The sequence below is a fragment of the Struthio camelus genome, chromosome 9 (assembly GCF_040807025.1).
Source record: "Struthio camelus isolate bStrCam1 chromosome 9, bStrCam1.hap1, whole genome shotgun sequence".
Taxonomy (NCBI): domain Eukaryota; kingdom Metazoa; phylum Chordata; class Aves; order Struthioniformes; family Struthionidae; genus Struthio; species Struthio camelus.
In genome coordinates this window covers 17,901,837-17,915,126 of record NC_090950.1, presented here as the reverse complement: position 1 = coordinate 17,915,126, position 13,290 = coordinate 17,901,837, and the positions used below count along the sequence as shown (strand labels likewise).

Here is a 13,290-nt window from a genome sequence, read left to right as displayed (position 1 = left end):
ATTTTAAGCCACTGACAAGCCTTCTTGTGTTTATGGAGTTTTCATTCCACTAATCGTTATCTGTAAGTGATTGAGGATAGGCTTTTGACTTTGCCAGTTGCAGGAAATACAAACTTCTCCAAACTCTGACAGAAGCCTTGTGGGAATTGGTGATTCCATTTTTAAGATAGGTTTTGAGATTTGGAAATCAGTTTTGTTAGAAGTCTGAATGAAAATCTAAAATGCAGGAATTCCCTATGAAAAGGACTTTTCCACACATCCCTTTTCAGAGAGTGCTGCTAGGTGTTTTGAGCTCTGCTCTTGTCACCTTACCACTAGAAGGACTGCCAGAGACTGGTAGGCAAGTTGGTAGACGCAAGATGGGTTCACGTCTATTCTATCCGATTTTGACCTCACTGAAATAAGAGGTTTTTATGAGGCTTTGCGCATATTGGTAGATAGTGTGAGAACATAATAGTTACCTCAGTTATTCCTATCCTTAAGCCACTTTAGTATGATTATTCCTTATTTTTAATTTAGCCAGTTTTAGTAACTTTTTTCTGTAATATTTGTTTTTGGATGTACCTCAAAGGATTTGAGTTATAAAACATAATGCTGAATTGAATTTTGAGTGGTAAATCCAACTGTAAAGTGTTTGTATTTCTACAACTGCAGGTGTAGAAAACCACTTAAATCAAATACTCTGTGTAATAATGTGTGGTGATTTCTCAAAATTATCATAACAACAGCAAGCAAAATCAGATACATCGTTGATTCTCCATAACTGAAATGTGATACCTTTATGAAGTAGCCTGCTTGTAGACTGTGTTTTGGGGGTGTTATGTAACGTTAGGGAAAAGACAGTTGTGTTTCACTGAAGACACAATTTGAAGTGGCGGATTTTTCTTCTTAATTGCATAGATCTCAATATATGATAGCACTATAACAGTCCTTGGAGGACAATACAAATATGGCAACTCAGCAGCAACTCTTAATTTGCACTTCTAATTCTGTTTCTCCATTGACTAATTAAGATACACTAAGTTAATGTCCTTCTGATTGTTTTTTAGTAATTCTTTTGATCTTTATTCTAAGAGGAGAGACATTTTCTCATTGAATGTTTCCATTCTTGCATCTGAGTTCACTCTATATGCTCACCTCCTTCAGCTGCAAATTCATAAAGCGCGTGTGCAAAAGTGAGGTTCAGTCATTGTATGTCAAGTTTTTTGATAGTATGTTGTCAGAGAGGAAATTTTTTCCATATTTTATCTCATCTTCTATATCAAATCTCAGCCTGTGCGATGTATTTAGTATTCAAATATGAAAGTTATGTTCATCTGTGCATTTTTGTAACCAGCATGACACATTACAAATTCAAACAATGATGCCGATTTCTGCTTGAATGAGGATAGAAGGTGATTACATCTCCAAGTGGAAGAAACTTCACAATGAAGTTCTTAATGAAATCGTTACGAAATTTTAACTAAATCCATTGAAAAATAAGGCCTCGTATTACCAGCGTGCCTGGAATGTGTGCTCACCTACAGGAAGTGTACAATTGCACATCTCTACATAGTTCTGATACTTCAAACATCTAGTTTCAAACCACTTTCCCAAAATAATCAGGGAGAAAAAGAGAAATTCCTTTATAAGTTGATCTGCTCTTTTCTAAAACGGTAAGATTAGTTCGTGTTTCACAAAATATGTCATAGGGATACTTCTGCTGTTGCAGGGTTTCACTAGTTCCTTTGTTCAGCAAGAATACCCTAAAGTTAGTAATGCTTCAGGAAAACTTAATCAAAAATTGATGATATTGAAAGTAGTGAACACGACGAGATTAAAAAAATATATTCTGGAAAATTTGGCAATGTTAACACAGCCATTGAATCCTTGATTTTAAAACATAAGCATTCATGAAACTTGTTGATTTAACTTAGCTTCAATTTCTGTAGAGTTATAACCGGAGAGGACTTAATGCTTTGCCTAAAGTAATTTTTAGGACTTCTCATTTAAACTTAATGATAGGGTGAATATTGTGGAAGAGCAACCAAAGCAATGTTGATCAGGAATGCCAAATTTATTTTTAAATATATTTGTGTTTGCATTTGTAACTTGCATGAAATAAAGGCGTATGTAGTATTGCTCTTCTGTAATAAGTCTCCATATGGGAGTTGATCAAGAGCAGATATTTTAAATACTTTTGTAACGTAGATAAATACGTAGTCCTAGGTGTGAAATTAGTTCCCATTCCACTTTCCAGGCATATGGAAAAAGCCATCTATATATAAACAGTTGGAACAAAAAAAGTTTTTTGTTAATTATTTGTCATTTGGCTGATTTATCTGGTTATTACCAGTTTCTGATGTTTCTGTAATTTTTAGCTGCGTAATTTTGTCACTGCTGTGTGACATCCTAATATATGTTTATCTACGTTTACTTTTTTCCCCAGTAAAATTGCTTTTCCTGCAGTGACCTTGACAGAGCAAATGTATGTGATGAAACTGCTTTTCATTATGCAAAGCCTAACTGTGTGGCTGTTTATGTAGTCGGAAGGGTATATGTTTCTAATATTAAGTGCTTTTTATCCTTTTGTGTCCTTTTGAGATTTCACTCTTGTATAATTTTCTTATCTTCCCATGCAATAAACACAAGGAGTAATGCTTTCTGGCCCAGAGCAGTTCTCTTATAAGTTTATATTGAAACTAATCTTAAAAGCAGTGCTGGGGGGAAATCGTTGCTTAAATGCTAACAAAAACACCCTCATGAAATAATTAGTTTTCATGATGCATTAAAAAGATTAACTGAAATCAATGAAAAACTTCTGACACTTCTTGTGACCCGCAAAAGACGGGTATCGCAACCGTCTCTGAGGCTGCAGTAGACTGTATGCTAATATGTAAAGATGAATTATCTGACTGAAAATGTTCAGTTGCCTCATTGTAAGCATATAATTTTTGTTAGTTATGAACAAATACAGTCTCAATCAAAGTAATACACTCAGTGCTTTAGAAAGGCAAAATTCACAAAACTAAAATGTAGATTAGAGCAAACATAGTCATGACTGACAGATACTTGCATACGTAAAAGAAAATTCTGCGAGTTTGAAAGTCTAGGAGGAAAAGGTACATTAGAATAGTATTAAGGAAGAAGAAATTAACCAAATTTGGACAAGACAGACAGCTTTTTTAGCATTTTAATCATAGCATAATAGTGATCTACTGACACAACTTTCCTAAGACTGTGGTGGGCTTGGTATCAAGTCTCTAAATCCAGATAGGATATCATTTAGAAAGTGTGTCGCTGACAAAGCTTGCAGATGAAGTAATGAGTTAAGGATTTTTTGGCCTGTGTCGTATAGAAACTTCTCACTTTAAAATCTTTTCATATACCTGTTTCAAAAATAAAGTAAGACTCCCTTATAAGGTATAATTTTTGGAGCATCCCTTATGGTTGCAGGGTTTAATTTAAAAAAAAAAAAAAAAAAAAGTTCCTGGCATTGTTCGTTTCCACATCCTCACTAAACTCTCTGTTGTGCTGGGGCAAATGTGCTGTAGACCCTTCAGGACCTGATCAAGATTTAAAATAACCCACTAGGGAGAAAACAGTTTTAACCCAGATTTGTTCCCCAGTATGCCTTACCCTGTGCCTTTCCTGGCAGTTGTGCTATCGTAACTAAAAAGGAAGCAGTAGAAGGCTTGAATGAATGGGGATATGGCTAACAGTGAACCTGCAGAAACCAACCTTGCTTGCAAAAGGAAAGTTAATAAAAGCATAGCCATGCAGCTGGTGCTCAGGTATTGCTAGTGCCCAGTGCTAGCCCATTGCTAGTGCCCAGAAAATCATGAGGTTCTCCGAGAAATGGTAGGGAGTTTTCCAAAAGAATGCACCTAAGGTTATCTGCAGTTGCCTTCTGGTACGGCAGTGGCTATGCTGTGCTCGGTCGTATTTCTGTGCTTTTTTCCTGCAGCTCTTTGCGCAAGAGAATGACTTTGTTTTGAATTGATTTTTTTTTTAAATTTACTAAAATAATTCTGACTTATGATTCGATGTAAATCAACAAATACTATGGAACTTTTGACAATAGTGTCAAAAAGCTTCAAATATTTTAGTTCCCTTCCACCCCCCCTGCCCACCACCCTCCCACCCCAGGCTCACATGTAACTTTCTCTAGGCAAAGTACACATTTAAATTGCAGAAGGCATCTATTTCTGTTGACTTTCTGCAAAGTACTAGACTTCTGCTCTGGGCCAGATTTGTTCTTCTCATTTATTAAAACATACATTGTGTGTGTATGTGTATATATACCCACACACTGGAAGATACTGTATGTTTATATTTGTATTCTCTGTTTGTATATTAGATAGAGGGAGTATTCAACATTTGTGTCTTAAGCAACTGTCCAAATGATGCAGCCACATTTAAACAACACAGCTTATTTCAAATTTTGTGTAATTGATACTCTCCTATTTTGTTCCTGCTTTTTTAATGTTTAATTTTTTTTCTTGTCGATGTAGAGCTCTCTTTGATTATGACAAGACTAAAGACAGTGGCCTTCCAAGTCAAGGACTGAACTTTAAATTTGGCGATATTCTCCATGTCATTAATGCTTCTGATGATGAATGGTGGCAGGCACGGCAGGTAACTCCAGATGGAGAAAGTGATGAAATTGGAGTTATCCCAAGCAAACGCAGGTATGTAATGATATTTTTAATGACTTTGAGATGTTTGCTATTAAAGTTCTGATTGTATTAATACATGTATTGCATGTATAAACATACAGCTTTATTCTCTCTCTCTCTCTCTCTTTTTTTTTTTTCTTTTTAAACAAGTGGACAATATGGTAATCCGTAGTGGGATTCTGACTAGCGGCACGTTAAAATCATTTCTAACCTCTGAAACTGTGCTGTAGTGGATAAAGGCAGTCTGAGTCTGTTTTCCCATACTTTCTGTAAGCAAGTTACTGCTGATAGTGGAAATGTAATAGGGGTTTCACACTGTTACGCTATGTGTGTATGAAAGGTGCAAAGTAAATTTTGTCTAATACGATGTTGCTGGTTGTAACTTGGTGGTTGGGCATGAGACTTGTATCGGAATTTTTCAGTTCAGGAAGAGCTTGAAGAAGAACTTAACCCAAACATACCACCAGAACAATTTTTAGAAGTGCAGTGTTGGAAATAGTCTTTCCATTTATCCTGATGGCTTGATAAAGACTGGTTTGAAAGAGTGCTATAAAGTTCCTGCTAGTGTGATCTTGTTGCCTGAGTCCAGCCTCAAGAATATGAGGTTTTCTCCCTTCCTGCAATAGTGCAGCATATCCACTTAGAAAAGGAGTACAAGCTCACTCTCAAACATGTCTAATCTGCGTTTCTAGTTGGAAAACAAAGCCCACAGATGCAAGCTATCTTACTGACTTTTTGTTTTACATACGTGCCCTACACCAGAATTACTGACCAAGGTCATAATCCACAATCATAGATGGCAGGAATGCATTAGTTCACAGCTGATGTTACAAGTTTGCTGACCCAGAAGTTGCTTGAGGTAGCAGTAAGAATAGTTAATAGTGGAACATAAAGCAAAAATTCCTTTCTTGTTGAAGTTACTGGCCAGCTCCTGTTGTCTTCCATTAGTCCAAGATCCTTCTTAAGGAGACTTTTAAGCAGGCTCAAATCATGACACTATCATGAATTCTGTGTACCCAAAACCTGGAAAACTGTGACAAGCCTTTCTTTGGCCAGAGCAAACGGAGGGTAGATGTTTGTATGACATTCCAAAAACCCAAATAAGAGAGTGGGTGGCCTGAATCTTAGTATCTGCTTTTGACTCATAATTGAGGCAGTTCACTTACGACCTTTTTTCTTTTGTACATGGATTTATTGATTCCATCAATCAGAAAATACTCCAGTACCTTTACAGTTCATCCCTTGATAAATAAAAACCTACTTTTTCAATAGTCTACTGTTAGCAGATTGCCATTTTCTAAAGGTGTCATTAGTAACAAAAACCTGTACTACAAAAGGTAAACTCTATGCTTAGGTTGTCACAAGTAGCAATCTGAGATTTTTGCTGGAATTTTACTGATTGAACTTTCTTTTGTCCTTTCCTGGTAGAGTTGAGAAAAAAGAACGAGCCCGTTTAAAGACAGTGAAATTCAACTCCAAAACAAGAGGAGATAAAGGGGTAAGTTTGCGAAGTGCTCCTTATACCTGATGTTGTGAATGGTAATATTTTTATGGTTTATATATGCAGGCTCAGTTCTCTTTTTTTTTTTTAAGTGAAAGGATTAAATCCTATCAAATAGAAATAAAATAATTATGAAAACTAAAATAACTTAAACAATAAACCATTCCCATAACACTGCAAATTGTTTGAAAAACTAGGTTAGGAATATATATTATCATTAATAATGTAATGTAGTAGGAACTATAGATATTAATCAAATATTGAATAGTGCTGTTGCCAGAAGCAATGAGCTTGTTGCGGTCCCTATGATAAAATGAGGTTTTAGGATGTACAGTAACAAGCCAGACAGTATCAAGTAAGTTCTGTTACAATTACGGATGCAAAAGTGTTAAAGAATTTCAGGTAAGGCCATAGGTCTAAGCTAACTCCACTGCCAACCAAAAAGACTCCACCTCAAAGCTTTTTTGCTTTTTTCCAGGGGGGAAGAAGGGCTAGTTGTGTGGGCATATTTTTTTTAAACCTTCTTCACCCCTGCTCCTAGTTCACACAAATACTGATGTGGCTGTGCCCAAATCATATAAAGTAACCATTTCAGATGGAAAAATAACCTAGCCCAAAGGAAATTTGAGTTTTAATTTTAATTCTGTAGTCCAGTTCACTGCATGATACACAAACTCTGTCCCAGTACATGCAATGAGGCAGTGGATAAGAGTGATAAGAGTGCGAGGTAACAACTTAAGTGGCAATAGGAATGTCTGTACCCTAAATTATAATAATTTCATAATGGTAAAGCAGCCACATTTTTTGTTTTTTAAGAGAATGAGAATTTTTCTCAATGATTTGGTCATTTTGAAATTTCAGGAAAAAAATGACAACCTAATAATTTCTACCAATAATATGCAACCAGTTATTTCAAGACTTAGATATGTATATTTTAAACGTAAGAGCCTTCTAAAGTAATATTACTGTCATTTTTTAAATTTGAAATATACTTCAACCTCTTGAGGGAAGCTATTTCTTAAATAGATTTTTTTTTCAATAGCACTGATGCTGTAACATTAGTCAGTCACTACTGTGGATGCTAGAGATTCCTTTTGTCATTTATTTCAGTTACAATGTTTTCATAAATTTAAAAATCAGTCTTATACAGATAAAGTATTAAAGCTTCTATACTTAATCATGATAGTGTAGGACTTTAAAAGACACTCAGATTCATATTTGCATCCCTCTTTTACATGGTAAAGGTTTCAGTTTAATACATTAAATTAATAAAATTTTAATTTTTTTAATACAAAATTATTTATTTAAAAGGAAACCAATACCTTTAGTGATTTTTCTGATGAACAATGGCAATATTGCCTTGAGGATTCCTTTGGATCGCTTGCTTTTTGTTTTTTATGCATTAGTACATTTATATTTTCATACTTCAATAAAATACATTTATCAACTGATGTGATAATTTTTAAGCTGATTTTGTATATATTTTCAATTCACTGTTTAATTTTATAGGATGTAACCTTTTTGCAGTTTGTAAATTACTTTTTTTACAGTGGTAAACTTGCATGTTAACTGCCATGCCCAGTAGGTGAAAGTCACATAAAGAAAAATGCTTTAAATGCATTAGATTATTTCAGCTACGCTAAATAATTTTTCAAATGTTTTGATGTTCTTTGAAGGATAAATGCATGGTTTTGTACCTTGTCTACCGATGAACTGTAAAGAGTTAACTATTTATTTGGAGTAGCCTACTGATGATAGCAGCGTTAGTACACGGTTGCTGTGTACTAACAGCACCCCAAAAATGCATGGAATACTGAGTGGAAAAGCAACTACGCTTGCCATTGATATACAACTGCGGTTCTTTTTCTCCAGTAACATTTCATTTTACAAACACGCTTATGCTGTTCACAGTCTTTTGCTTCAGCTGTAAATGTTTTAACATTATGATTTCCTCTTTAAAGTATTCTTTCCTCCTGTTTTGTCATGTTGGTATTTTTCCCTGTAAGCTATCTACAGCATTCATAAACTCTGTGCGTTCCTGTGTCTGTATGTGATTATACTCCAAGGACAGTATAAAATACCAACTTTGAACAGTGCTTCAAAATTTCTACATTAAAACCTTAAAAAATAACGCTAATGATGGCAAATATTAAAATCTATGTTCTTTTCATTTTAAAGAATACTGAGGAACTGGAGCAGGAATGGTTATCTCTTTTTTTTTTTTTTTTTTTGCTTTTTTGCTTTTTTCTTTCATATACACATTTTATCTCACTTCTGCACTGCTTCTGTTTTAAGGTATTCTTGCTTATGGTGCCTGTTCATGGTTTGCAGTGGGCTAGTGAAAAATTTAGTACAATTAATATGCATTTACAACTAATAAGCAATTCTCTCTAGCTTTTTTATCATCTTAGTATCTTTTAAAAATAATCTTTTGGCTGATCTTTTATTCAAAATCAGTACAATATTCCTTCTAACTTCTCTCTCTCTCTCTCTCTCTCTCTTTTTTTTTTTTTTTTGCAATGGAACTGACTCTGACCATTATACATGCAGTATATAAAACGAAATTTTAGTTCAGTAAGTTTCACTATAGAAAAAGTTACTAGTGTTATGAAATATTTTCAAAGCTAAGATGAAGAATCTGTATATGTTTTATGAGGTACAATAAATTGGCCATTCCTTTTATTTTAATTCTCCAAATCACAGAACCTTACCACCTCGGTTAAGCTGCACCGTTTCAGCTTTGTTGCACTTGTCTCCTCTATTCTTCTGCCCAAACTGAGGTACTTGTCCATATGGGACAATTATATAGATGCAAGGCATTCGCCTACTGAAAATCAAATTAGGGTTTTTCAATATGCTCAGCAAAAATCTTCTCCTTTAGGCATACTTTCTTGTTGCCTTTATTCTGTAGATTACTGTCATGTTTGTGGTTTTGAGAAATCAATTGCAATGACATGCTGATTTCAGATAAAAAGGCTCAAGAGGACTGTAACCCAAAACTTGCCCGTGCCAGCCATAGCTCCTGTGAGCATATGACTGGCTTGAAACCAGTTTTTTTGTCCGTATGTCAGGTTTATAATTTTCCAGTTCTTACAGTAGAGTGCCAAGTTTGGTTAAACACAGATGCCAAGCGATTAAGGGTTTTATGGATTTCCTGTTTAACACAGGACTGCTATTTCCAAAGCTCAATAGCATCGTCACCCATTGTGCTCCCATTGTGCCATGTGCCTCTTTAACACCTGGTAATTTTAAATACACTTTTCTTAAACGGTGGTAGTGAAAACATTACTGGATTTTTTCAGGATCTGATGTTTCCAAGCAAGTCTTTTATTAGAACAGATGGCCAGAAGGATGTTAGCGCTGCAGTAGGACGCAGCCTGTGTGTTGCGCTGTAGGCATTCTCTTTAGGAAGGCCAAATGCTAGCTTGGTACTTCCACTAAAAAAGTCACCAACCGTTTGAAAAAGTTTAGTCCCATTCCACTCCTAATTGTTACTATATGTCATTCCATACTACCCGCTGACAGAAAAGGCAGTAAGTGCAACTCTTGCCACCATATTGCATATAGTAGGGGAAGGGGAGCTCACACTGGACTAAATTAGCCAATTTTTTGAGAAGTATCATGCTTAATATTTTAGAAATAACTGTTAATAGAATGTTTATGATTTGAAAGTATCTTGCTTCTTTTAAAAAGCAGCTGTTTAAAAAAAGGTTCTGTGGAAGTTTTATTACTTACTGCTGCATGTCAGATGCGTTTGGCTTAGAAATAAATATTCTCTGTGCAACACAGGGTCTCAAAACCAAGCTGGGCGCTTTCTCACTTTTGCTGTCCTCCCCAGTAACACAATTTCTGCAAGCCAGATGCCACAAATATGGCAGATTTCATGTCTTGGCAAAACTGATTGGATAGTTCACTTATGCCTAGATATAAAACAGATTTCAGCTAGCTTCAAGTTAGCTGTGTTAACTCTGTGCCTCGTTGCAATAAAAACGTGTTACTGATTTATTTTTGTGTTAAAGTTCTTTTTTTATTTGCCTTTCATAAACCTGCAAGCTAAAGGTGATTCGTATATAATATATGTCGCATAACGTTCTCAGGAGAAGACAAAACAGATATTACTAAAATCTAGGTTACTGACACCTATATACATATATATGTATATATATGTATGCATATGGAAATACATTCATATTCTCCATCGCTTAGGCAAGAGGCATGATAATAGTTCAAATTCAAATGGCTGGGTGTATAGCTATATCTCTATATATCTATAGATATATATATATAAAAAACTCAAGAAATTTTCATATCAACTTAGATACAGAAATTCTTCAGCAGCAGTAACAATCAGTGTCATATTTTAGATGTTGCTAAATGTGATCCTTGGGCATACAGTTTTTTTTCTGTGCTAATTCTCTGTAAATGAACTCCTGAAAAATAATTGCCACAGTGAATGAGTGAAATAAGTTCGTGTCTTTTGAAAATGAATCTTGGTATTGGTATGCAGACTTTCCTAGAGCAAAGTCATTTCTTCCAATAAATTTCTAATGAATTGCAATTATGAGAGACTGAAACAAATACGTATATTTTTTTTAATTGCTTGCTGGATATTTTAACTAGACACACTTCTTTTTCTTTTTTTTCCTATTTCGCTGTTACTTTCCTTAGTTTTACCCTAAGATAATTCAGTGCAATGCCAGCTTTAACTTTCTTTTTCTTTACGATATGGTTACTATGTTATTTAGTAGTTATCGCCAAAGTATTTACAGTTTTGCCTTTGCTTACGGGTAACACTGGGAAATACTTTTGTTGTGCTATTAGGATGTCAGCTGTTTGCAAAAGCATGTGTAAAGCCTTGGCGTTTTTTTTTTTTAAATTGTTGTAACCCTTCCATCAGATAATATCAATGATTGAGTTGGTTTTGTTTGAGCTCATTACGCTTTGGCTGTCTTTTAGCAGCCTACTTGTTCGCATCTCTCTCGGCACTCAGCAGAAGCCTAAATTTGTGAAATACAGGTCAGACCGTATAGGTTAAACCAGCTTGCCGGTTCTCGGGGTAGTGAACATGTGAAACAGAGGGAGCGGGCAAACCTGTGACCCCGATCTCTAGTTCTAACGAGCTGGGAAGCTACTGTTAAATTGAAATACGCACTGCATAAGGTGGTTGTAGGAGTCAGCTTCCACCGAGCTGCTGGTCTGGGCCTTTGTTCACACGGACATTAGACATCCTTTGTTTTGCCCCTCCTTCTCTTCTTCAGCAGTCATTCAATGACAAGCGTAAAAAGAACCTCTTTTCCCGAAAATTTCCCTTCTACAAGAACAAGGACCAGAGTGAGCAGGAAACCAGTGATATTGACCGTAAGTACGTGGAACTGGACGGACAGCACCGGCACGTAGCAGGGCCGGCTAGGCGCAGGAGGGTGTTACCGTGGAGACAGTTTCACGAGCTGCAGCAGGCTAACGAACCTTCAGTGCAAATGACAAACCAATCTGTCAGCGCAATGAAGTTATTTCTCTGCTGTTAAAGTAGTTTGCAACCCAGGAGTACCCCAGTTTGAAATGAACTGGATAACAGCGTGGAATAACAGCACAGATAAAACTGGCGGAGGTGGCCACTGTCCAGCGCTGTCAGTAGCGGTTCCTCCCGTGTGACTCTGAGGAGGACTCACAGCAGCAACGAAAGTGCTGCTAGGCTTACAGCGTTCGCGAAGCCGGCCCTTTAGATCGATTGTGCAAAAGTCATTCCATTCTGATTCGGTTTGCTTAAAATGAACAGAGGCTATTTTGATTTGCTGTTGCCAGGACTAAAAAAATGTATCTTTTCCAACTGCAGTTGCCTTAGTTGGGTAATGCAGACCAGGTCTGCTCTAAGCTGCACGCTCTGCCGTTTGCCTCAGCGATTACACTTCACGGGCCGATCTATTTAAATCCGATAGACTTTTCTTCCCCTGTGATGTTCTGGGAACTGTCTCCTGTCGTAGCGCCGATTTTATATATTACTGACAATTATTTTCTTTGTGATTGTCTTTTTATTGCTTGCCCTCTGGGGACTACTCTGCAGGAGGTCCCTGACGACATGGGATCAAAAGGCCTGAGTAAGTGATCAAAATACTCCCAAATTATTTTAACCTCCATCTGAAATTTTTTTTTTTTTTTTTTTTAGCAGATCTCTTTGAGACTGGTGCTCTACTGGCATAAGGAGGTTAACTCTAAAAATGTTTCATAAGCTTTTTCTAGTTTGAAATGTTCTGGGGTTTTTTGCTTTCGAGAACGTCTTTCTTTTAAGTTCATGTGATTATCACAGTTTGTTTTTTTTTTTTTTTGTTCAGAAGCTTACTTATGCTTATTTGTTTGTCCTTGATAATGACTGTGATTGTAAATTTGTTGATATACTTCTGATGTCATTCTTACATTGGTTTTGTGTTTATTTTTAAAAATAACCTGTGTCTTTTTGCAATAATGGTACAAACACTGCCATAATATTTTAACTAGTTGCAGTTTTCAACTTTCTCTCTAGGTGACTGTTGTTTACAGCTATTAAAAAAAGACTTATTTAACAGATGACATGAGGGCTTTTCCATCTGACTTATCTGAACTCTTACGATGCTCTTAAATCACTGTTGATCATGTAGGGAGGTGGCTAATAGGAGACTTGCAGTAAGCATTGGTTGCATTGCCTGCAGAACTGCATGCTTCTGTTCAGTTGAGGGTAGTAAGATTGAAAGCTGCTGGTTACTCTAGCAGATCTAATTTGTGTACACGGACACCACTACTGTACTAAAGCAATAGGTCAAGTAAAAATGTTAAGATCTTGCTTTGATCACGGATGTTAAATATGTAGGTTATCATGCATTTCTGGGACAGTAAAGCTGTCAGTAAAGATAACATTTCTTCCCGGAGTATAACTCCTCCCTTGACCCCTGCATTAGGCACAGTGTTCCTGAAGTTGCTTGGAAAAGGTGGTGCATTTCTATACTTGACCTCAATCACTAAACAGATATACTGATAGTTATAAAATTACTTTTCTGAAACTAGTTGTAAGGAGATTTCCTGGCCTAGAGCAAACCACCAACCATAACCAACTTTTATGGCCTTATGATCATGTCTGGTTTGGACTCCTTTGTAACATGA

General features: G+C 36.1%; 1 protein-coding gene across 16 annotated transcripts in view; it reads left to right on the top strand.

Moving 5' to 3' along the window:
- DLG1 (discs large MAGUK scaffold protein 1) overlaps positions 1-13,290 on the top strand; it is a 173,891-nt gene that overhangs the window by 143,402 nt on the left and 17,199 nt on the right. For 7 of the 16 annotated variants that reach the window (XM_068955174.1, XM_068955170.1, XM_068955168.1 and 4 more), the window contains 3 exons: positions 4,494-4,670; positions 6,087-6,156; positions 11,418-11,517. In XM_068955174.1, the coding sequence (XP_068811275.1) occupies positions 4,494-4,670; positions 6,087-6,156; positions 11,418-11,517 (347 nt within the window). Of the gene's footprint in view, positions 1-4,493; positions 4,671-6,086; positions 6,157-11,417; positions 11,518-12,220; positions 12,255-13,290 lie in introns of all 16 variants that reach the window. The other 9 variants (XM_068955177.1, XM_068955176.1, XM_068955173.1 and 6 more) reach the window with 2 other exon arrangements.